At 40.6% G+C, this 21334-nt stretch overlaps 1 protein-coding gene across 1 annotated transcript in view; it reads left to right on the forward strand.

Annotated features, from left to right (window-relative positions):
- The window catches only part of LAMA3 (laminin subunit alpha 3), a 246562-nt gene that overhangs the window by 188071 nt on the left and 37157 nt on the right, over nucleotides 1–21334 (forward strand). The window contains exons 44-60 of the mRNA XM_075826335.1: nucleotides 2317–2423; nucleotides 3046–3087; nucleotides 5222–5373; nucleotides 6019–6129; nucleotides 6487–6598; nucleotides 7983–8144; nucleotides 8311–8507; nucleotides 8709–8825; nucleotides 11329–11483; nucleotides 13242–13383; nucleotides 14163–14262; nucleotides 15073–15189; nucleotides 15288–15467; nucleotides 17239–17378; nucleotides 19016–19198; nucleotides 19424–19575; nucleotides 20370–20529. Of these exons, the coding sequence (XP_075682450.1) occupies nucleotides 2317–2423; nucleotides 3046–3087; nucleotides 5222–5373; nucleotides 6019–6129; nucleotides 6487–6598; nucleotides 7983–8144; nucleotides 8311–8507; nucleotides 8709–8825; nucleotides 11329–11483; nucleotides 13242–13383; nucleotides 14163–14262; nucleotides 15073–15189; nucleotides 15288–15467; nucleotides 17239–17378; nucleotides 19016–19198; nucleotides 19424–19575; nucleotides 20370–20529 (2329 nt within the window). The remainder of the gene's footprint in view (nucleotides 1–2316; nucleotides 2424–3045; nucleotides 3088–5221; nucleotides 5374–6018; nucleotides 6130–6486; nucleotides 6599–7982; nucleotides 8145–8310; nucleotides 8508–8708; nucleotides 8826–11328; nucleotides 11484–13241; nucleotides 13384–14162; nucleotides 14263–15072; nucleotides 15190–15287; nucleotides 15468–17238; nucleotides 17379–19015; nucleotides 19199–19423; nucleotides 19576–20369; nucleotides 20530–21334) is intronic.

Below are 21334 nucleotides of genomic sequence, written 5' to 3' on the forward strand. Positions count from 1 at the left end.
ACATGTGCACGCGTTTTTCGCGGCGTCTTTTACGGACGTAATTGGAGCTGGGCTGGTTTTCATTGGAGTCAAGGAAAAACGGCTCCAATTACGTCCCAAGAAGTGTCCAGGCATAATTCGAGGCGTAAAACGCCTCCATTACGTCTGAAAAGAGGTTGTGTGCACATACCCGAATAGGGAGCATATGACTAAGTTAGGCTATGTTTACATCTGCGTTGGAGGCTTGGATAGAAGACTACATAGCATATCTGGTGAAGCAGCATGCTGTGTAATTTGTTCTGGTAAAACGAAGGAAACCATGATGGACAGAACCCATTAAAGCAGAGGCGTAGCTAGGTTCTCCTGCACCCGGGGCAAAGATTCAGATTGGCGCCCCCCCAACTTATTTCCCGACATCTCCTTCCCCCTCGCCATGTTTGCTTTCTCTACCAATCAATGAGGTGTAATTTTTTTTTCACAATTTTTTTAATGTAACTCGAGTATAAAAGCATTTCTACATTTTACAAGCGATATAGTTCTATAATGTAATTAACATAGAAATAAATGAAAAGAAAATAAATTAAAGAGGCCACACACAGCCCCCTGTAGATAGCACCACACACAGCCCCTGTAGATAGCGCACACACAGCCCCCTGTAGATAGCACCACACACAGCCCCTGTAGATAGCGCACACACAGCCCCCCTTATAAATAGTGCCACACAGCCCCCCTTGTAGATAGTGCCACACACAGCCCGCTTCCCCCTAGTAGATAGCGGCACACTCCCCCCCCCCTTGTAGATAGTGCCACACACAGCCCGCTGCCCTTTTGTAAATTACGCCACCACCCCCCTTGTAAATAGTGCCACATTTCCCCCCTTTTAAATAGCGCCACACTCCCCCTTGTACTTAGCGCCACACTGTGAACAGAAGGGTGAGTGGTAGCCTACTGCTACCACTCTCCGCTCTGCCTGGTGTGACTTACCGGAGGAGCCGAGGAGGTCATGGGGCGCAGGCAGCGGCGGAGTTCCTTCTGGCTAGGGTTGGTGACAGCCAGGGCCGGCCTTAGCTTGGATGGCGCCCTGTGCGGGACTCTCTATTGTCGCCCCCTACACAAACCAAAAATGAACCACATATATGGACACGCTGGAACATATATACTGTACATACATAAAGACAGATATTTAGACTTACAGGCAAATATACATACACACATTCTGGAATCCATACATACAGGTAAATATATAGACGTACAGACACATATACACACACACACATCGGCAGATAAATACACAGACAGGGACATATACAAATACATAAAAGGCACATATATACAAGCACAAAGACACATTCACAAACAGACCCATATATACGCACACAGGCACATATGTACACAGCACAGATAATGTAGTAGATGTTACCTGCAGTCCCATGTAACACCACAGATAACACAGTGATAATTCTCTGAGTACAGATAATGTAGTAGATGTTACATGCAGTCCTGTGTAACACCACAGATAACACAGTGATAACTCTCTGAGTACAGATAATGTAATATATGTTACCTGCAGTCCTATGTAACACCACAAATAACACAGTGATAATGTTCTGAGTACAGATAATGTAGTAGATGTCACCTGCAGTCCTATGTAACACCACAGATAACACAGTGATAACTTTCTGAGTACAGATAATGTAGTAGATGTAAGAGACAAACACATGCAGAGATACACACACACACACACACACACACTGTAACATATACACAGACAGAAACACACACTGTATACACACTACACACACATATACACTCACCATGTCTCCTTGCTGACAGGTCAGGACGGGCTGTGGGCGGAGATTCCTCCTCTGCTTCTCGGCTGTGTATAACAGCAGAGCACAGAGTAGAGGCAGAGCTGGAATGGTGCAGCACGGGAGTGGACCTGTCCCCTGACCTGAGTCATCTGACCTCATGTTACTGACGTGAGGTCAGGTGACAGTTAAGGTGACTGGACTGGTCCACTCCCTGGCTGTCACAGACCCCAGTCAGAACACCGCTGCCAGCAGCGATCAGCTGCTCTTCGGCGCCCCCCCCCCCTTCCCTACCACCTAGTTGCGCCCGGGGCACATGCCCCGCCTGCCCCCCCTAGCTACGCCCCTGATTAAAGTCATGCAACGGATTCGGCTCTTCTGGTTTTTTGGTTTGTTTTTTCATTTTCTGCAGATGTGAACCCAGTCTTACATCAATTTCTGTAAATAGATAATTTTTTTAGCCATATGCCGCAAAAACTCTATAAATAATGTAAAGTTTACATATAGATCTTCTCTTTTTTGTGTATAGATGTGCACAAGGCTATTATGGAAATCCTTTAAGACTTGGTGGCAGGTGTCAACCATGTAACTGTGGCAACAATGGCCAACTGATAAGTTGTGACCCTCTTACAGGAGGTAAGGATGAACATGAATGCTTTTTTCCAGAGTGCTTCCATTTCTTGTGAGTTTTTATGCTGCATACTCATGAACTTTGCTTCAGGCCACAAGATGGCTTTCTTTTCTCTCTCCGCTTTATGAACGAGTTATTATTTTGTTGTGTAGGTTATTCTGCATATATAACAGTTATTCTGTTAAAGAGGACTTGTCATCATTGACATGTCTGTGTTAGTAAATAATTGTATTTCCAATAAAATAACAATTCTGGAGCATCTTTTCTTATAACTATGCGTTAGGCCGTTCCTCTATTATTCCTTCTGAATATTTAGCAATAAATTGACAACTGGGTGTTACCAGTTGGAGGTGTGTCCTTAGACAGACTAACAATGTCCAATCATTGCTGACAGTCTCAGACTGAATAGGGACATGCCCCTTTGACCCAGTTGTCAATTTCTTCATAAATATTCAGGAGGAATGACACAGCGCAGAGTTATAAGGAAAAATTCTCCCGAATTATTGTTTCATGGGGAATGCAAGTATTTACTAAAATAGACATGTCTGGAGAGGTGACAGGATCTCTTGAACTGGTACTAGATGCAAATTCAGTAATGTAATGTATATTTATTGGCATTTTTTTCAGAATGCCTCGATGAAGATCCCAAAGACACAGAAAGTGATGACTGTAAGTGTTAGCGCAAAATATACATGTATGCACTGCATACTAACTTACATCAGTATAAAATAGACCATCTATGGACTCTAACATAATCCAGCGGGAAACCTCCAATATGTGACATCGACACCCCGAGATTTTCAGTAGTCTTAGGTACTGCATAGAATTTTTCCCTTGAGCGTTTTTCTCCTCCAAAAACGCCTCCACCTCCCATTGACCTCCAATATGTGACATCGACACCCCGAGATTTTCAGTAGTGTTAGGTACTGCATAGCATAGCTGGACAAGATGGGGTTGTCACGTGAATGAATTATATCTTCTTTTGTGAGACTCTTGTATAGATATGCCATTGTGAGTAGATTTTGTGCCAGATTTTATGTTCTTTGCCTATCTGATGTGTGATTAAAAATACACTTACCACACGGAATAGCAAATTGTCAGCAAGGCTTTGTTAGGCCCTGTTCACACTGAGTTTTTTGGAGGCAGGAAATTCTGCCTGTAAAAATCAGCTCCGGTTTTCATGAAGTGGTTTTGCACTACAAGCATTTTTTGGCGCAAATTTTTCTGCGTTTTTTGCCGCATTTTTTTACCTCCGTCTTCAACAGGCAAAGGAACAAACCGTGAGCGTAATTTTTTTATAAAACGCGTCAAAACCCACCGTAGCCGTTCGCTTTGTTTCTTTCTTCTCCCATTGATTTCAATGAGGTTTGTGAGGAGGAAAATACCTCAAGATAGGACATGCCTCTTCTTTTTTCCCTTGAGCGTTTTTCTCCTCCAAAAACGCCTCCACCTCCCATTGAGATCAATGGGAGGCAATTTTGCCCCGGTTTTGCTAAAAAGCGCGTCAAAATCTCTGTGTGAACAGGGCCTTATATGGCATTTTTACTGTAATAATGAATTTTAGTCTCAGCGTTTACACACATTCTAGTAAAATTTTCCATATGCAGCAAAAACTCAATATAAATATCTTCATCTGAAGAAGGCTCCTTGCTCTGCAAGCTCCTAGTGTGCATTTTTCCTATTCTATAATTAATTTAGCAAATGAGAGATCTTAGCAGCCACACAGTGTAAAATATGAAAAACAGGATTCATATTTGTTTAGAAAAAAGGTCTACATTCCTCCAAGAACAGCACCACTCTTCTCTATGGGCTGTGTCTGGTACTGCAGCTTAGCTCATTTCAAGTGCAATAGAAATATTGCCCACAGACTATAGTGACGTTGTTTCTAGAAAACAAACAAAATACACAGACCCTTTTTCTTTCTTTTTTTTCTCTCATTTAAATTTTATTGAACACAGATTTTTTTAGAGGACCTTGCTCGAGTGCTGCAATTTTTTTCTTGTATGGTATTCCACAGCTCGAAATACCATACAAGAAAGAAAATTGCAGCACTCTAGCAAGGTCCTCTAAAAAAAAATCTGTGGTTTTATTTGCCCATGCTTAGAGCCAAGCGACGTTTCAGTTCCACCATGGAACTTTTTTAAAAACAGTTTAACTTCTTGAAAAAAAGTTCCATGGTGGAACTGAAACATCGCTTGGCTCTAAGCATGGGCAAATAAAACCACAGATTTTTTTACTGGACCTTGCTGGAGTGCTGCAATCTTTTTTCTTGTATGTATTTACATGTGTGTGTGTGTGTGTGTGTGTGTGTGCGCGCGCGTGCGTGCGTGCGTGCGTGCGTGCGTGCGTGTATATATATATATTACAAATGGTAAAGAAATGTAGCAAAAGATGATAATCAATGTAAACTACAAAGCACCTGTAGGCAGGTGATCTATTAGGAGGGTCAAAGTAAACCGGTATAAGCCATTGAGGCTTGCATAAATAGCAGCCTAGTCATCTTAAAAACAACAGAAAACCATTTAACGGGGAAAAATAATGGCAAAAATCTGAATAATGAACAGGGGAGTACAAGGGAGACACCAGGACAGGAGACCTAAGAGGGTGATGGGTAATAGGGGCTAGGGAGAAAGGATGATCAACTGGTATGCCCTAAAATATACAACATAGAGCAGGGAGTCCACAGTGCATAAAAGGACCACACATTGTAGGAGGGTAGCAGGCCCTTTTTCTAGTCTCATACTACCACTTTAAATCCAAATCTAGTGTTCACGGTGCCATGTCTGCAATTGTTTCATTCCAGCATGCGATAGCTGTGTAGATACTCTCCTCATGGACTTGATAACTATAAGTGATGAACTCAACCTAATAAAGGCGAGACTGCAGAGCATCAATGCCACTAGCCGGGCGCTGGAACAGGTCAGAGCTCTAGAAGCCCGCATCCGAGAGGTAAAAGTAAGTATCAGTGATAGACGTTCATTCTGATAAGTGACATCTCTGTACTGTAATATGTGGTTATTTTAACCAAATCCCTTCAGTCCCATGTTGCCAGTAAAACCTGTGACATTCGTCTTTTATTCTCTTTTGCTTTTCCGGCCTAATAACTCACCAGACGTGCCAAGTGGAACACATTAGTTTACAATCTAAGGCTTCATGCACACGACCGTACCTGTAATTGCGACGTGTAATTACGGGTACGGCCGGCTGCGGACGGCTGTGGACAGCCGGACGTTTTTGCGGGCCGTGCTCCCATTAGAAAGTATAGGAGAACGGACCGTAAAATAAAAAAATAGGACATGTCCTATTTTTTTCGGCAGGTTTCTACGGCACGGACATCCTCCCATAGACAAACGGGAAGGTGTCCGTCGGCCATAGAAATGAATGGGCCCCTGATTACGGGCGATTTTACGGTCGTGTTCATTGGGCCTCAGATTCGTTTTCGTTATTAGAATACTTAGCAGTTATCAGACACCCGGCTATGTCGTATTTCATAGATCAGAGTCTAAGTTATGAAAGTACACAGTATGAGATATATCCCCAAACCCAAACAGGCCACAGGCCTTACTAAGAGGTATATTCATTTCTGGATTTATATTGCAGCAACAATATGAGAGTTACAACAGTAAACTCACAAGTCAGCGCCGGAAGGTGAACAGCCTGGACACAGAAACGAATGCTCTCAAACTGCAGATAACAGGTCTCCTAGAAAAGGTAAGCGCGATGCGGAATACTGGCCAGAGGGGTAGTGTGGATGACCTAGTTCTAGAACCAAACTTGGGCTCTCCACCTAAGTACCAATGACCTCACTTGCGACTTTATATAATGATGGCATGCTATACTATATACCTCTCTATGTACATTACAAAATATATTATTATTAATTATTATATTTATAATTATTATGTTTAGTTGGGTTTTATCATGAATGTGCATATAGAATATGATATTTCTACTTTCTCATGTGGTTGGCTGACTGTGGGCCTACAAGGTGTTAAACCTAAATTCTAAATGCTGCAACCTCTAAAGGCGAACTACTATACAAGCATTTATATTTATTCACTCTTATAGGCTGAAATGAATTCAAAGAAATATGAAACCATCATGATGAATGCCGACGATACCTTCCGTAATGCTAGTCACATGTTGCTGACCATAGACCTTCTCATAAAGAATATTAACAGTAGGTCACTTTGGATCGATATGGGTCACATACAGTCTAGTAACCTTGTTTTAAGGCATATTGTCCAAAATGGATTTATCTTTGAGAAACTCAGGCTTTCATAGAAAAAACATCAAATCTTGAGCACTAAATAATATCTCCCTCTTTTTAAGGGGATAGTTCCTACTTTTGACACAATCTGTATGTCCGGATTTTTGACCTGATCAACAGATTTGCTTTTACTTCACTGCTCAAGAACCTGTCACTTTGGTTCCTAACTGGATATTACGTCACAATCCATATATTATTTTATTGTATACTGATATTTTAAAGTAAATGTCCATCTTTTTAGGTGAAATATGCTGTGTTGTGTAATTTCTTAATCTATACCTTTATAGCAGTTGGAGCTCTGTTTTTCTGACACAGACCTCGAAATCCCCTGTATAACTATGAAGTTAAAAGATAACATTCTAACTGCCTGTAGGGGGAGCTTAGGTGCTTACTGCATACTGTTAATATATTGACGCTCCGAAGCTCCATCTAGTGGTGGCTGCAGGCAACCAGAATTTTTTTTGTTTTATTTTTTTTAAAGCATCCCTCCTTTAAAAAACAAAAAAAAAATAACTAGAAACTGCAAAATTATTGTTAAAGGGTTTGCCCAAGAACAGACAACTGATGACCTACCCACAGTATAGGTAATCGGTATATCATTGGTGGGGGTCTGACACACAGACCCCGCACTGATCAGCTGCTTCGGCTGCCTACGGGTACCGGAGTCCATGCTGGAAGCAGATTGCTCTGGTCATGGAATAGCGACCGAGCTGCAGTACTGCAGTTCTGCCCCTATTCGGCAGTTTTTCACGTCCAAGGTGCATCCGTGCTCGGCGCTGCGGGACGCGATGTCTCGCATCCCCCACAGATGAGAGTCTATGGCGGGAAGCGTGATGCGTGAAAAGAACGGACATGTCCTATTTTCCCACAGACCCTTCACACGGTCCGTTGAAACAACGGCTGTGTGAGCGGCCACATTCAATAACATAGGTCCGTGGGACGGCCGCTGTTTCAACGGCGTTCCCACGGATGTTTAACACGCTCGTGTGAATTACGCCTAACTAATACAAAAAACTGAAACGTATTCTATCCCAAGGGGTAATTTTTTTGCTGCCTAGAAAAAGTAAAACTACACTCTAATTCTGGCAGCTGGGAACTTTTTCAGAATGAGACAATTCTCTATGAAAATGTTTGAATTTGATATATATTTAAATAATTGAGTTGCTATTAATATAGATGATACTACTTTTTATAGAAATCACTGTAGATGTGTTTTTATTTCAATATTCAATGCATTCAGATATCGTTTTTTAATATATTCTTATGTGTTGATCATTTGTTGTTCATTTTTCAGTTCTTATTAAGAATGTTTGGAATGCACAAGGAGGGGTATCACCCCCTGAGGAGATCTCTAAGAACATAGCTGACGCTCAACGTATGTTAAATGAGATGCGGAAACGCAACTTTAATGCACAGAAAAAAGAAGCGCAACTGGAGAAAGAAGAAGCCAAATCTCGTAAGTTCTAAGGTGTTTCATATCTATCCAGTACAAGATATAAACCAGGTACTCCTTGCATCTGATAAGATCCTGCAGTTTGGTCACGTCAGCCAGTAGTACAGGTTGGCACAATCTCATTATTGACTTTTCATATGGATTCAGAATTTTTCTTATGTTTTATTAGTGCTCAACCGGGTGAGGAACCAATTCCAGAAGCATCTGGATCAACATAAGAACCTGATAAGAGAAATCACTAAGTCAATAAAAGATTATGAAGTCAAATTAAATGATCTCCGAGATGCACTGGATGAAGCATCTGGACAAACTAAGCAAGCAAATGACTTGAATAAGCAAAATGCCATGACCCTTGAAGATATTAAGGTAATGATCACGCCCTTGTAGTGACAGCTCTTCTGATTCTCTTACCGCTAGAGGGGCACAGAAATGCCAGACTGCGATTTTGTTCTCATCTATAAAGCTCTGTACAGTGCAATAAATATATTTACATATTACGACTATAATGTTTAACCTGCGAATTGCTGTGATGTTATTAATGACATTCTTTTTCTGTATTGATTTTAGAAAAGAGTTGATGATTTAAGAAGACAACAGAAAGAGGCAGCAAACCATCTGAAGGCCGCAGAGACTAGTCTGGGACAGACCAGCAGTCTGGTGAATTTACTGCAGAAAAGTAAAGAGGTACATTACACAAATCAGTTCTTGGTGTGTGTGTGTGTGTGTGTGTGTGTGTGTGTGTGTGTGTGTGTGTGTGTGTGTGTGTGTGTGTGTGTGTGTGTATATATGTACAGTAGATAAATAGTATTATGTAATATACTTATTAAAACTAGACCTGTTATATAGTATTTACTATAAGTTGCATATGGTCAAAATATTATTCTGATGGTTTAATACACGTCTAGCATTATATTGCACAGAATCCACAGCGAAAGTCAGCAACAAATATGCCACATCTGAATGTGTCCTTATACGTCTACTTATTATTATAACTATAATAATAATAATAATAATATGTATAGTAGGGCAGAGGAATAGTGCTAAATTGTCCAATTTATAATTCAATCCAGTGTAGCATCTTTGCATTTTTTTTGTAGCAAATGTCCCTGAGCTGTCTTCTCGAAAATTCAGCTAAACTATATGTTTTGAGAAAAGCTGGGCGACAAGCAATATAGTCGTTATTACAGCTCCCACTGAGCCTTCTTAGTGTCCTGAATGGCAGCAATAAGGGAACAAAGGATGTTGACTGAAAGAAGGCCAAGTGACAACCCTGTAAAGGCAGTCTTATTGGTTGTTACCTAGCTTTTCTAGGAACAGAGTGGCAAATAGATGGTTTACCAAATTGAAGGGGAGAACATAAGTCCGCAAACAGAATGCAGACTGTCATAAAACAGTTTATAGCCTGCTGAAAGCATGGCCGGGAAAGCGTATTATTTTCTGAACGTTACAGTGGAGGAAATAAGTATTTGATCCCTTGCTGATTTTGTAAGTTTGCCCACTGTCAAAGTCATGAACAGTCTAGAATTTTTAGGCTAGGTTAATTTTACCAGTGAGAGATAGATTATATAAAAAAAAAAAAAAGAAAATCACATTGTCAAAATTATATATATTTATTTGCATTGTGCACAGAGAAATAAGTATTTGATCCCCTACCAACCAATAAGAGTTCAGCCTCCTCCAGACCAGTTACATGCTCCAAATCAACTTGGTGCCTGCATTAAAGACAGCTGTCTTACATGGTCACCTGTATAAAAGACTCCTGTCCACAGACTCAATGAATCAGTCTGACTCTAACCTCTACAACATGGGCAAGACCAAAGAGCTTTCTAAGGATGTCAGGGACAAGATCATAGACCTGCACAAGGCTGGAATGGGCTACAAAACCATAAGTAAGACGCTGGGTGAGAAGGAGACAACTGTTGGTGCAATAGTAAGAAAATGGAAGACATACAAAATGACTGCCAATCGACATCGATCTGGGGCTCCATGCAAAATCTCACCTCGTGGGGTATCCTTGATCCTGAGGAAGGTGAGAGCTCAACCGAAAACTACACGGGGGGAACTTGTTAATGATCTCAAGGCAGCTGGGACCACAGTCACCAAGAAAACCATTGGTAACACATTACGCCGTAATAGATTAAAATCCTGCAGTGCCCGCAAGGTCCCCCTGCTCAAGAAGGCACATGTACAGGCCCGTCTGAAGTTTGCAAATGAACATCTAAAATTGAGCTCTTTGGCATTAACTCAACTCGCCGTGTTTGGAGGAAGAGAAATGCTGCCTATGACCCAAAGAACACCGTACCCACTGTCAAGCATGGAGGCGGAAACATTATGTTTTGGGGGTGTTTCTCTGCTAAGGGCACAGGACTACTTCACCGCATCAATGGGAGAATGGATGGAGCCATGTACCATCAAATCCTGAGTGACAACCTCCTTCCCTCCACCAGGACATTAAAAATGGCTCATGGCTGGGTCTTTCTGCACGACAATGACCCGAAACATACAGCCGAGGCAACAAAGGAGTGGCTCAAAAAGAAGCACATTAAGGTCATGGAGTGGCCTAGCCAGTCTCCAGACCTTAATCCCATTGAAAACTTATGGAGGGAGCTGAAGATCCGAGTTGCCAAGCGACAGCCTCGAAATCTTAATGATTTACAGATGATTTGCAAAGAGGAGTGGGCCAAAATTCCATCTAACATGTGTGCAAACCTCATCATCAACTACAAAAAACATCTGACTGCTGTGCTTGCCAACAAGGGTTTTGCCACCAAGTATTAAGTCTTGTTTGCCAAAGGGATCAAATACTTATTTCTCTGTGCACAATGAAAATAAATATATATAATTTTGACAATGTGATTTTCTGGTTTTTTTTTCATATAATCTATCTCTCACTGGTAAAATTAACCTAGCCTAAAAATTCTAGACTGTTCATGTCTTTGACAGTGGGCAAACTTACAAAATCAGCAAGGGATCAAATACTTATTTCCTTCACTGTATGTTAAAGGGTTTCCCACTATAGGAAGTGATGGCATATTCCTAGGATATGCCATCACTTCCCAATCGGTGGAGGTATGACTGCCGGCTTGTCCACCGTTTCTCAGAATGAAGGACCTTCAGTGCTAGGAACCACAGAGAAATGTAACTGAAATAATAGCACTTTTTTTTCTCCTATTCTACTATAAATAAGGAATATGAGAAACTGGCTGCACAGTTGGATGGCGCTAAGCAGGAGCTAAATGAAAAAGTTAATGAACTCTCCAAAGCTGCCAGTAAGGAGCCGTTGGTGATATTGGCAGAAAAACATGCTCAGTCCCTGCAGGACCTGGCCAATCAGCTGCTGGAGTAAGTATTATACTGGTCATTTCTGTGAGCTACATCCTACTACTTGCATGTACAGTAGTGCCTCCAGGTCACCCTACAGAGTATTCCTACAAAGCATTAGGCCCTGTTCACACAGTTTGTTGCAGGCAGAAAATTTCTGCCTGGAAAAATCAGCTCCGGATTTTTTAAGTGGTTTTGCACCACACGCGTTTTTTGATGCGATTTTTGTCGCGTTTTTTTTTTTTGCTGCATTTATCTCCGTCTCCCATTGATTTCAATGGAGTTTTTGAGGCGGAAAAAACCTCAAGACAGGGCATGTCGCTTCTTTTTCCCTCGAGCGTTTTTTTTGCACGCGGTAAAAAAAACTTCTCCACCTCCCATTGAAATCAAATCATGGGAGTCAATTTCGGCCGTTTTTTGCAGCGGTTTTTTGACGCTGTTTTCGCAGCAAAAAACGCGGCAAGAAAACTCTGTGTGAAGAGGGCCTTACTTGTAATGAATCAGAAACAAATACTGAATATTCTATCAGTAAATCTTAGGTAAAATCTGATGAGCATAATACAAGTATAACACAATAATGACATTGGATTCAGTTATTCGCTTCCAAATGACTGAGAAATAGGTTACCTTGTTAAGGCTAGAGTAAAGGAAATGTTTTGGGCCCTGTCTCCTTTAAGTTATCCATACACAGTTGCCAGTTAGGCCCTTTAGCTCTTGTTCAGACAATGCAGTTTTGGTGCAGTTCTTGTTTGTTTTCTCAAGCCAAAACCAGGAGTGGGTCCAAAAGAAAGAAGAAATATGTGTCTTTTCTTTATACTTTTTCTCCCTTCAGAATCGACTCCTAGTTTTGGCTTTAGAAAATCCATTAATGACTGCCCTGTAGTCAGTATACAGACATACACTATACATTGCTTATCTATGCATTACTTACCTTGCACTTATCTTGTTTTACATCATGTATTATAGCTCAGAGCTGCATTCACAGTTCTGCCGATCGTTATTTAAAACAAGCTTAGCTGGGCTCCCACAACTCAGTTAGTTTCTCTTACAGGTTAATGTACAGCCCCTGGTGTTAGACTAGACTTCCCAGAATGCAAATCCCCAGAGCAAACTTTGTGCAGACACTGAGCCAGCAAGGATGCTGAGAGATTTCAGCTCTGGAGCCAGCAGAATTGTGAATGCAGTTCTGGTTGTAACTCCGGTTCAGTACAAGATTACCAGTGAAAATCACTCAACTTTTTATGTAGATTAATTCTGTATGTACTGTATGCTGTACAGTGGTATTCAACGGTGCAGTCCTATCACGAGGTGTGCCAAATGAGAAACGGCTTCATCCAACCAAACACAAATACAAAGAAAAATGGTGGAACTATTTTGAAATGCGTTACCTTTAGCAATTCAAACCACGAGCATTGTTTGCATATATAGTACATCTACTGTTATCAGCCAGTTTATGTTTGTTTTATTACTGTATTGTACATATTAGGATATCATTCTTAAAGGGGATCGTCGCAGGTCCAGGTCATGAAACCTTGGCCGCACATGTCGCTGGCTAAACCTTCGTAATCGTACTTGTCCAGTCCAAGCTTACCGAAACAAGGGCCGCTCATTGCTAGTAGCTCTCTGCTCTGCATAATAGAGATGTCTTCAGTGGGTGATCCACCTCCCACCTCTTTGACATCACTTTGTGCTAATAGGGGATATGAACAAGGGTTTTGGTTTTGGTCTTTTAATTACAACTTGCAATTCAGCTTAACTAAAATGCCACATATTTTACAGAATTAAGAAGAACACCAGCAATGAGGAACTGGTTCGCTGTGCTGTTGATGCTGCCAATGCTTATCAAGACATCATAAATGCAATAAAAGCTGCAGAAGAGGCCGCAAAGAAGGCAGAGACAGCAGCGGACTCCGCTCTGACAGTAAGTATGACATATATAATACTGATAACATGGAATCCATGCAACATGGACAAGATCCCATCCAGTCTCTTGGACACCCCCCTCCCCCATCACTGTTTAATATTCACTTTAGTATATAGAGAAATATTACTCTGGGCGGAGAAAACTATGTGAATTACGACAATTCATTTTTTGCATTTGAGATTCTTGGTTTCTGGGGTGTAATTGTATTTTCCATACTGCTTTAATGAAAAAAAAAATTAGTTTTTCATGGGATCAGTTCTAGCATATAACCACAAGATGGCAGAATAAACTTTAGTCTGAGCTATTAATGGCAGCCTGTTCTAGCTGAAGCTGCTCTATATATTACTTGGTCACGCTCCTGCATGATTGAGGTATATCCCATTGCTTAGGAATTTCTGCCCTATCTCTGATATCGTGACGTGAGATTGTTTTCTCGGGACCTTTTGGCATGATATGTGCCAATGACTTGCATCTTTGATCAGTCTTTTGCTACAATTCTAAGACTCATGTGCTGTGGAGATACCTCATTCCTAGATGAAGCTATGTTTACAGGTCGGCATCTTTTTACACGTCATTCATTTTTATGCCGCTAAGCATTTTTTTTTGATGATTTTTGACTTCATATTATTTACGTTTAGATATTTTCTTTTTATTAAGTTATGCAAAAGTCATGCCACCTAGAAATAATATATATGTATCTCCCCATACCACCTTACCACCCTCCCTACCGCAGGTGAGAAAAAAAAATTAAAAATTATAATTTATGTTTATATTAGAAAGTACAAAACGAGGATCTTCCTGGAAAATCCAAAAAGTCGCTGACAGATTCAGAAGCATTGTTGGATCAGGCCAAGAAAACCCAGAAATCTCTTACAGGTAAAACTGAGCACGCTTATGAATCATGAACAATCTCATGTACGGATGTAGCCATCTTTATCTTGACTATTAACACATTAAATACACAGTGTCAAGAAACTTTAACTTGACTTTTTCAATGACTTTTCAATGGTTTTGGTTGTGTGATATCACGCTGCAGCAAGTTATCAGAGTCAAGATAAAGATGGCTACATCAGTATAGTTGAAATATCTTCAAAAAGTAAAACATTTCTTGGGCATTTTTATTCATTTCAGTAGGACATGTACAGTAAATTGAAGTAAATAAATGTGATCGTTCTATTGACCTTTGAACTGACACACCATTATATGCTATATCAATGGAGTTGCGCCATTTTATCTGGCATGATTGCATTGAGAAAAAAAATTGGCAGTGTTCAGTAGTTTTTCTCGAGCATACACAGTGTGGAGGAATACAACCCTCAATACCCTGCCTTCCAGACCAGTGTACTTCTGGTACACCAGTCTTTATCAATGACCCCTTGTGTCTTTTATTTTCCTAAAGTCACTTTCACTCTTTTACTTTCTTGAACATGGGATACATTTTATATGTTAACCCGGCAATAAGTCATGAAGATAATTCCTCTAAAAATTAGCATTTACATGCTACTGAAAATCTATTAAAATAGTATATTTAACAACATATGTTTAACACAGCACGGTGATAATAAACCATCCCATGCGGGAGAGGTAGAGGAAAGGCTTTACATCTTTACAGAAAAGTCCATTTCAACTAATATTTTTTTTTTATTTTTTAAATAAACTAACTATTTATGCATCTCTTAAAATTAGATATAAAACCACAGCTTGAAGATATAAAGGACAGATCGACGGAGGCCACAGATAAGAAGAATAGACTGTCAGGTGACCTCACAGCTGCCCAGAACAGTATCAACGACATCAAGCGAGGTGAATAACTTGTCTTCTCTTCTTCATAGGACTTCCTTAGTTGTAATTTCCATCAATGTGGAAATCCTCCAACTTACCAATATTTCCCTTCTTTTCAGATGACATAGAAAACATGATCAATAATGCTAAGGGCTTAGTTACCAATGCAAATGGAATTACTAAAAATGTCCAAGCGGAATTAAAACCCATCAAAGACGATGTGGAAAACCTTAAGGGTACAATTGGAACAGCACAAAATGCTAATTTCAATGAGGCTGTGAAAGAAGCAAGCAACTCCGGTGAGCAATTTGTAACAAGAGAGAATGTGTTATGATATTGATGTATTGATTCAGATTGGTGAGCAATTGGCTAGCACTTAATAATTTATTACCATCTGTAAGGCTTCATACTTCTCACGATCTGTGGGTATGTTGACCCACTAGGCCGCACCGTTGGAGCGGAGTAGCAGCTAGCCAAACAATAGTCTATACAAAGTCCTAGTACAAGAGTACCTGTGATAGTCCAGACAGTAGCAGAGGCTTAGGCACAGATGGAACTTGATGGTAGATGACGCCACACGTGGAGGTGATATCAGGCGTGGCAGATGACACCAGACGTGTATGACAGCAGGCGTGACAGGTGGCACAACACAACTCCAAAACTCTAAGGCTCAGGAACAAATACAGCACGGGACACAGGATACATGTAGCAGGGCACAGGAAACAACGGGAACAGGATAACACTAAGGGACCATTTACTAAGACTAACATGGGATAACACAACAACGCTCAGGCAAGGAGTGAAAGGGCAGAGCCCTTTTTATAGTCCAGGGTGATCATGGGCTAATTAGTAATATTATACATGTGCCTGTGGGACAGAGCAGGGCAGAAGTGAGTGCTGGCGCCTCCTAGGAAGGAGATGCCGACCAGCACTCACGAGTCCATGGCCGCGGCCGTCGGGGGGGGGGGGGTGAGTAAGAACGACGGTCCGCGGCCTTGAACGTTACAATGCTTTATTATTTTTTCCTTTTGGTATCTTATTTTCAATGTATTGTATTTGTATTAACTTTTTATTGATTGATTTATTTCAATGTGCCCACCTAAAACAGTTTCTCTAGTCACACTGGAGAACTAAGGGCATCTATTTGGTGCACTTAGGACTGTTTGATACCTGAATATCTACAGTTCTCCTCTCATACACAAGTGCAGATGGTGGACACCATACACCCCAACCTCTGAATGAGATGGGTAGCTAATCCGATGATAGGGCATCATCCTGTAGCTGTAATGACGGGGGTGGGGAGACAGACAAGTGAGCCCTAATCTACCCGCCACTCAGTCCCTGCCTACTTGCAACGACCCGCCCTAGGCGACGGGGTACAACTGGGCGACGGTCCCTACGCTCAATAAGTGCACGACAGACAAACAGACAAGGGTACACAGAGCTAGGGGGAGAAAGGGGCAGTTGCCCACGGCAACACCGTGAGCAACAAGAGAAGTGAACAAGCCGAGTAAAACCAGGAGAGTACGAGGTGCCAAACGCAGAGCAGGAGAGTAGTGAACAAGCCGAGTCAAACCAGGACTGTACGAGGTACCAAACGCAGAGCAGGAGAGTAGTCAGCAAGCCGGGGTCAATATGAAGCAAGGAAAATAGTACAAGAAGCTGCAGAAGGGCCAGGAAACCAAACGAGAAGAATCACAAGCAAGGAGGAACAGGAAAGGCAGGTATAAATAGACAGAGGGCGGGAGCTAGCTCCGTCTGGCCAGGCTGTGATAGGTTCTCCCACTCCTAAGCCTGCCACCCTGAGTGGTGGAAGATGGAGTCAGTCTCACAGACATAGAAGCAGGTGCAGACTGATTATCTATGGGCGTTGACCCGAAGCTGTGCCTGGCAGATCCTTTACAGTAGCCCATGCAGGAGGTAGTATGGCTGCCGACCGACTGAATGAGCTGTATTAGAATCTCTCAGAGGTGCAAACAGCCCCGAGTAGCTGCAATATTAACAATCATTACTATTGAAGTCTTAGTCTAATACTTGCTTTCTAATTTCTCATTTTCTTTTAAACCTCAGTGAAGAAACTAAGTGAAAGCCTGCCCGATGTTTTTGATGCCATGAATCGCATCAATAGTCTTGTGTCTTTAGGAAACCTCTCTGAGAGTGTGAGTCGAATAAGAGAACTCATTCAGCAAGCACGAGATGCAGCAAATAAGGTGGGTTCTGAGCTCTGCAGGATAAACCAGTGCTGCAGCAGGTCCTCACATTACTACCCTACACTTGGAAATAATTTTTTAAATCATTAGAGAAATGGAACATCAAAGTATTCACAGGACAAAGTATTATTACAAAATACTGTATAAATCTCTATTAGATAGAAAAACGCATTATAAAATCCACATAAAAATGAGACAGATAACCCACACAAAAGTTGGTGGTGTGAGGTCAGTATATATCTATTGCGGACATAATAAAAGGACATCAAATATATGCCCAACAAGTACGAAATAGTAGCAAGCTACTGATCACGATATACACTGCTGACAAAGACATAACCAATGTATTAAAGTCAACCAAATGAGAGCTATAGATGCTAAGAGTATACGGACCAAACACAGGACACCAGCCCCAACATTTGCTTCGTCTGGGGGTATCGTCTAGCAGGTAGGGTTCTTGGTTCTCATCCAGGTGGCACAGGTTCAAATCCTGGTTTGGGAATGAACCCTCTTCTAGACTTGCACCTCCATTACCCCCAGACGAAGCAAATACCAAACGTACGTTGGGGCTGGTGTCCTGTGTTTGGTCTGTATACTCTTGGCATATATAGCTCTCTACTGTTTGACTTTTACATATTGGTTATGTGTCATCAGTAGCTTTCTACTATTTCGTACTTGTTGGGCATATGTTTGATGTACTTTTACTATGTCTGCAATAGATATATACTGACCTCGCACAACCAACTTTTGTGTGGGTTATCTGTCCAATTTTTATGTGAATTTTATTATACAGTTTGCTATCTAATAAAGATTTATACATTATTTTGTAATAATATTTTGTCCTGTGTATATTTTGGTGTTCTAATATGGAATTGCATGGGGCAGTGGGACAGTTGCCTTGCATATTAGCCCTTCTTTAATTGGTTACGGATCATTTGAGAAATGGTAAAATGTGAGCCATTAACAACAGACTTTATCTTATACATCAGTATGTTTTACTCAGACTAGTTTACATTTCTTAGTTTAGTGAAAAACTAAACTTATGGATTCACAAAGTACCATAAAATCTGACATGAGACGCTGCTTTCTAAATATTCTTTAAACCTATCACCAGGGGAGTTCTCTTGGCATATATTGGGTGCAACTGTGTCAAATAAACTTTCTTACAAAATACTGATAGTAGGGCCAGAAGATACTTTTGCACATATGAGGACCCTGAGAATCTTCTCTGTCGTTATAAAACACAGAAAGGGATTATATAAGTTGCTTTCTTGCAGCTCTGATTCTTATTAAGGGAAAGGAAGAGCCCTCTTTCTTAGGAGTCGGGACAGGAACGTCCAACTCCTCTGATTTTTCCCTGGGAATGGAACTTAAGTGAGGTTAGGGCACAGTGTTCATATTTAGATCTAAATTCAGTTCTCTGCTAATTTTGCATACTAAACAGTATTGCATTGCAAGAAAGCAGCAACGAGACATTTAGTAGACTGTACAGATAAGGAACATCTGAGCTTCTTTTATATTTTGTACCATTGGACATTAGGTAGGAAAATCTTTGCCCTTTATATCTGTAAATCTCTAGCAAGGGCCTGAAGCACTGCCTCCTATTATATCTCAATCTAATAATATTCTCTTTGTAGGTTGTTGTACCAATGAGGTTCGATGGGAATTCAGGAGTGGAAGTGCGACCTCCAAACAATCTTGAAGACTTAAAGGCCTACACTTCACTTTCATTCTTCCTTCAAAGACCTCTAAGCCGGGGAGATCGGCGGAAACGCCAGCTGTCCGCAAATATGTTTGTGATGTATTTGGGCAGTAAAGATGTAAGGGAAATACAGCTTTCTAAAGACAATCTATTCCTATACAAAAGGACAAATTATTCACTTTAGACCCCTCATTACAAAGTATAGTATGTTCCCTATACAAACAGATAGACACATCAGTAAATGTGAAATAATTTATGGAAAGTAGTTATGGCTGGTGAGATACAGTATACTGTAAGATCTAGAATTGTCTTTCTCGTACTATAGAATGCTCTTTCTTTTCAGACTTCCAAGGATTACATAGGCATGGGTGTTGAAGATGGCCGACTCCTGTGTGTCTATAATCTTGGAGGCAATGTGGCTGAAATCAATGTGGATCCATTTATATCATCCAATAAAGCAGATGAATCAATATTGGACAGAGTTGTTTTAGAAAGGTGAGAATGTGGATGGAGAATGATTTGAAGATTAATGAGATTTCACTAAAGCTGTCTATATAGTCGACAGATGTCTCTGCTTTAGGGCATGGATGTCCATCTGGCAACCTGAGGGGCATTTATTTTGAATGATTTTTTTACCTGCATTATTCTTTCAGATATATACCCTATTCATGTCAACAATTATTTATTTATTTCTGTTACTTATATAGTGCCAACATATTCTGCAGAACTGTGCAGGGTGTCTCACAATCTAAATTCCCTCTTGGCATGTTTTTGGGGTGTGGGAGGAAACCGGAGTAAACTGAGGAAACCCACACAAACACGGGGAGAACAGACAATGGCATAATAGTCCTAGAACTTGTAAAATAAAATAATAGGGATTCATTGGGGCATATCTATTAATACTGGCATGCTGCGAGTGGTATGCCAGTGTGTAACTTTAGTATACATGGAGCAGATTGATGACTATGGCACAGCTATTGAGCTACACCAAGTTGTGCCTGGCGTAACTCACTGCTACTTTTTGGTGCAGATTACTTGCATCTTTTTGTGGTAAATAATTAATGCGCCGTGCAACTTTGCAAGTACGGGAAAAACTGATGAGGGCTTGATATATATAGGTGTTCAGCATTTATTTTCAATGCGATTGTGCCAGAAAACAGGCATAATTGAATTGTTAAATATGCCCCATTATATTACATAGTTGTTACAGTTGAAAAAAGACAAATGTCTATAATGTATGTAAATGCATCCATTCCTAAGTGTAATTTTACACGTGTATTTTATTTCAGAATCTACCAATATGTTACCCTGAATTACACTAAATCATTCACATCCAGTAAGCCAGAACCAACCCGAACTTACACAGCGGACACACAGAGACATACCCTGCTCAACCTGAATGCTGAGGATGTTGTGTTTTATGTTGGAGGATACCCAGATGACTTCACTGTAAGTTTATTTGTTCTACTATTATTATACTTTGAAAAAAACATTTAAAAAAAATATGATAATTACTATAATAATAATAATAATTTGGAAAAAGAGACTTTTTTCCTTACATTGTGTAAATTGTCTTGAGTGTTGACACTTTATTTAAGGCTACAGCTACATGGTGTCATTGCTGAAGAATTGTGTGTATGTATATATATATATATATATATATATATATATATATATACACATACAAGGGTACAGAGGACATGACTTGCAGCGAATCTTTACCCACATCCCAGCTTCCCTTGGATACATCCACACGTAGTGTAAACACTGCAGATTTCTAACTGTATTTTCCATGCGGAAATGCCTCAGCATTTTCTCAAGAGAGATTGATATGCCGCAGATCGAGAATCCTCACAGCAGATCAATTTTACGGGCATCCCTTCTGCGGATTTTTCTCTGAAGCATGTGGATGAGAAATCTCATCCACTATGTTCAAATCCCATCCACTTTGCTGCTACTGTATACGCTGCAGAATTTCAGCACAGAAAATCCAGTTCGAAATTCTGCAGTGTTTACGCTATGTGTGGATGTACCCTAAAACTGAAAAAGCGCACCCTATATGCAAATTAAGCGTTAGATACTCAAGTGCCCTAAGTTTAAGGTATAATTCTCGACTGGTAACAGACTCCCTTTATGTTGCGCTTTTTCACATTTTCATATTCTACTTTACACAAAATTGACGGTAATTCCAAAGCTAAACCTTCCTTTGGGCCAAGTTGCTCTATCAATAAGCCAGAGAGAGGTTGTCTTACTG

Source organism: Rhinoderma darwinii, chromosome 5, assembly GCF_050947455.1.
Source record: "Rhinoderma darwinii isolate aRhiDar2 chromosome 5, aRhiDar2.hap1, whole genome shotgun sequence".
Classification (NCBI taxonomy): domain Eukaryota; kingdom Metazoa; phylum Chordata; class Amphibia; order Anura; family Rhinodermatidae; genus Rhinoderma; species Rhinoderma darwinii.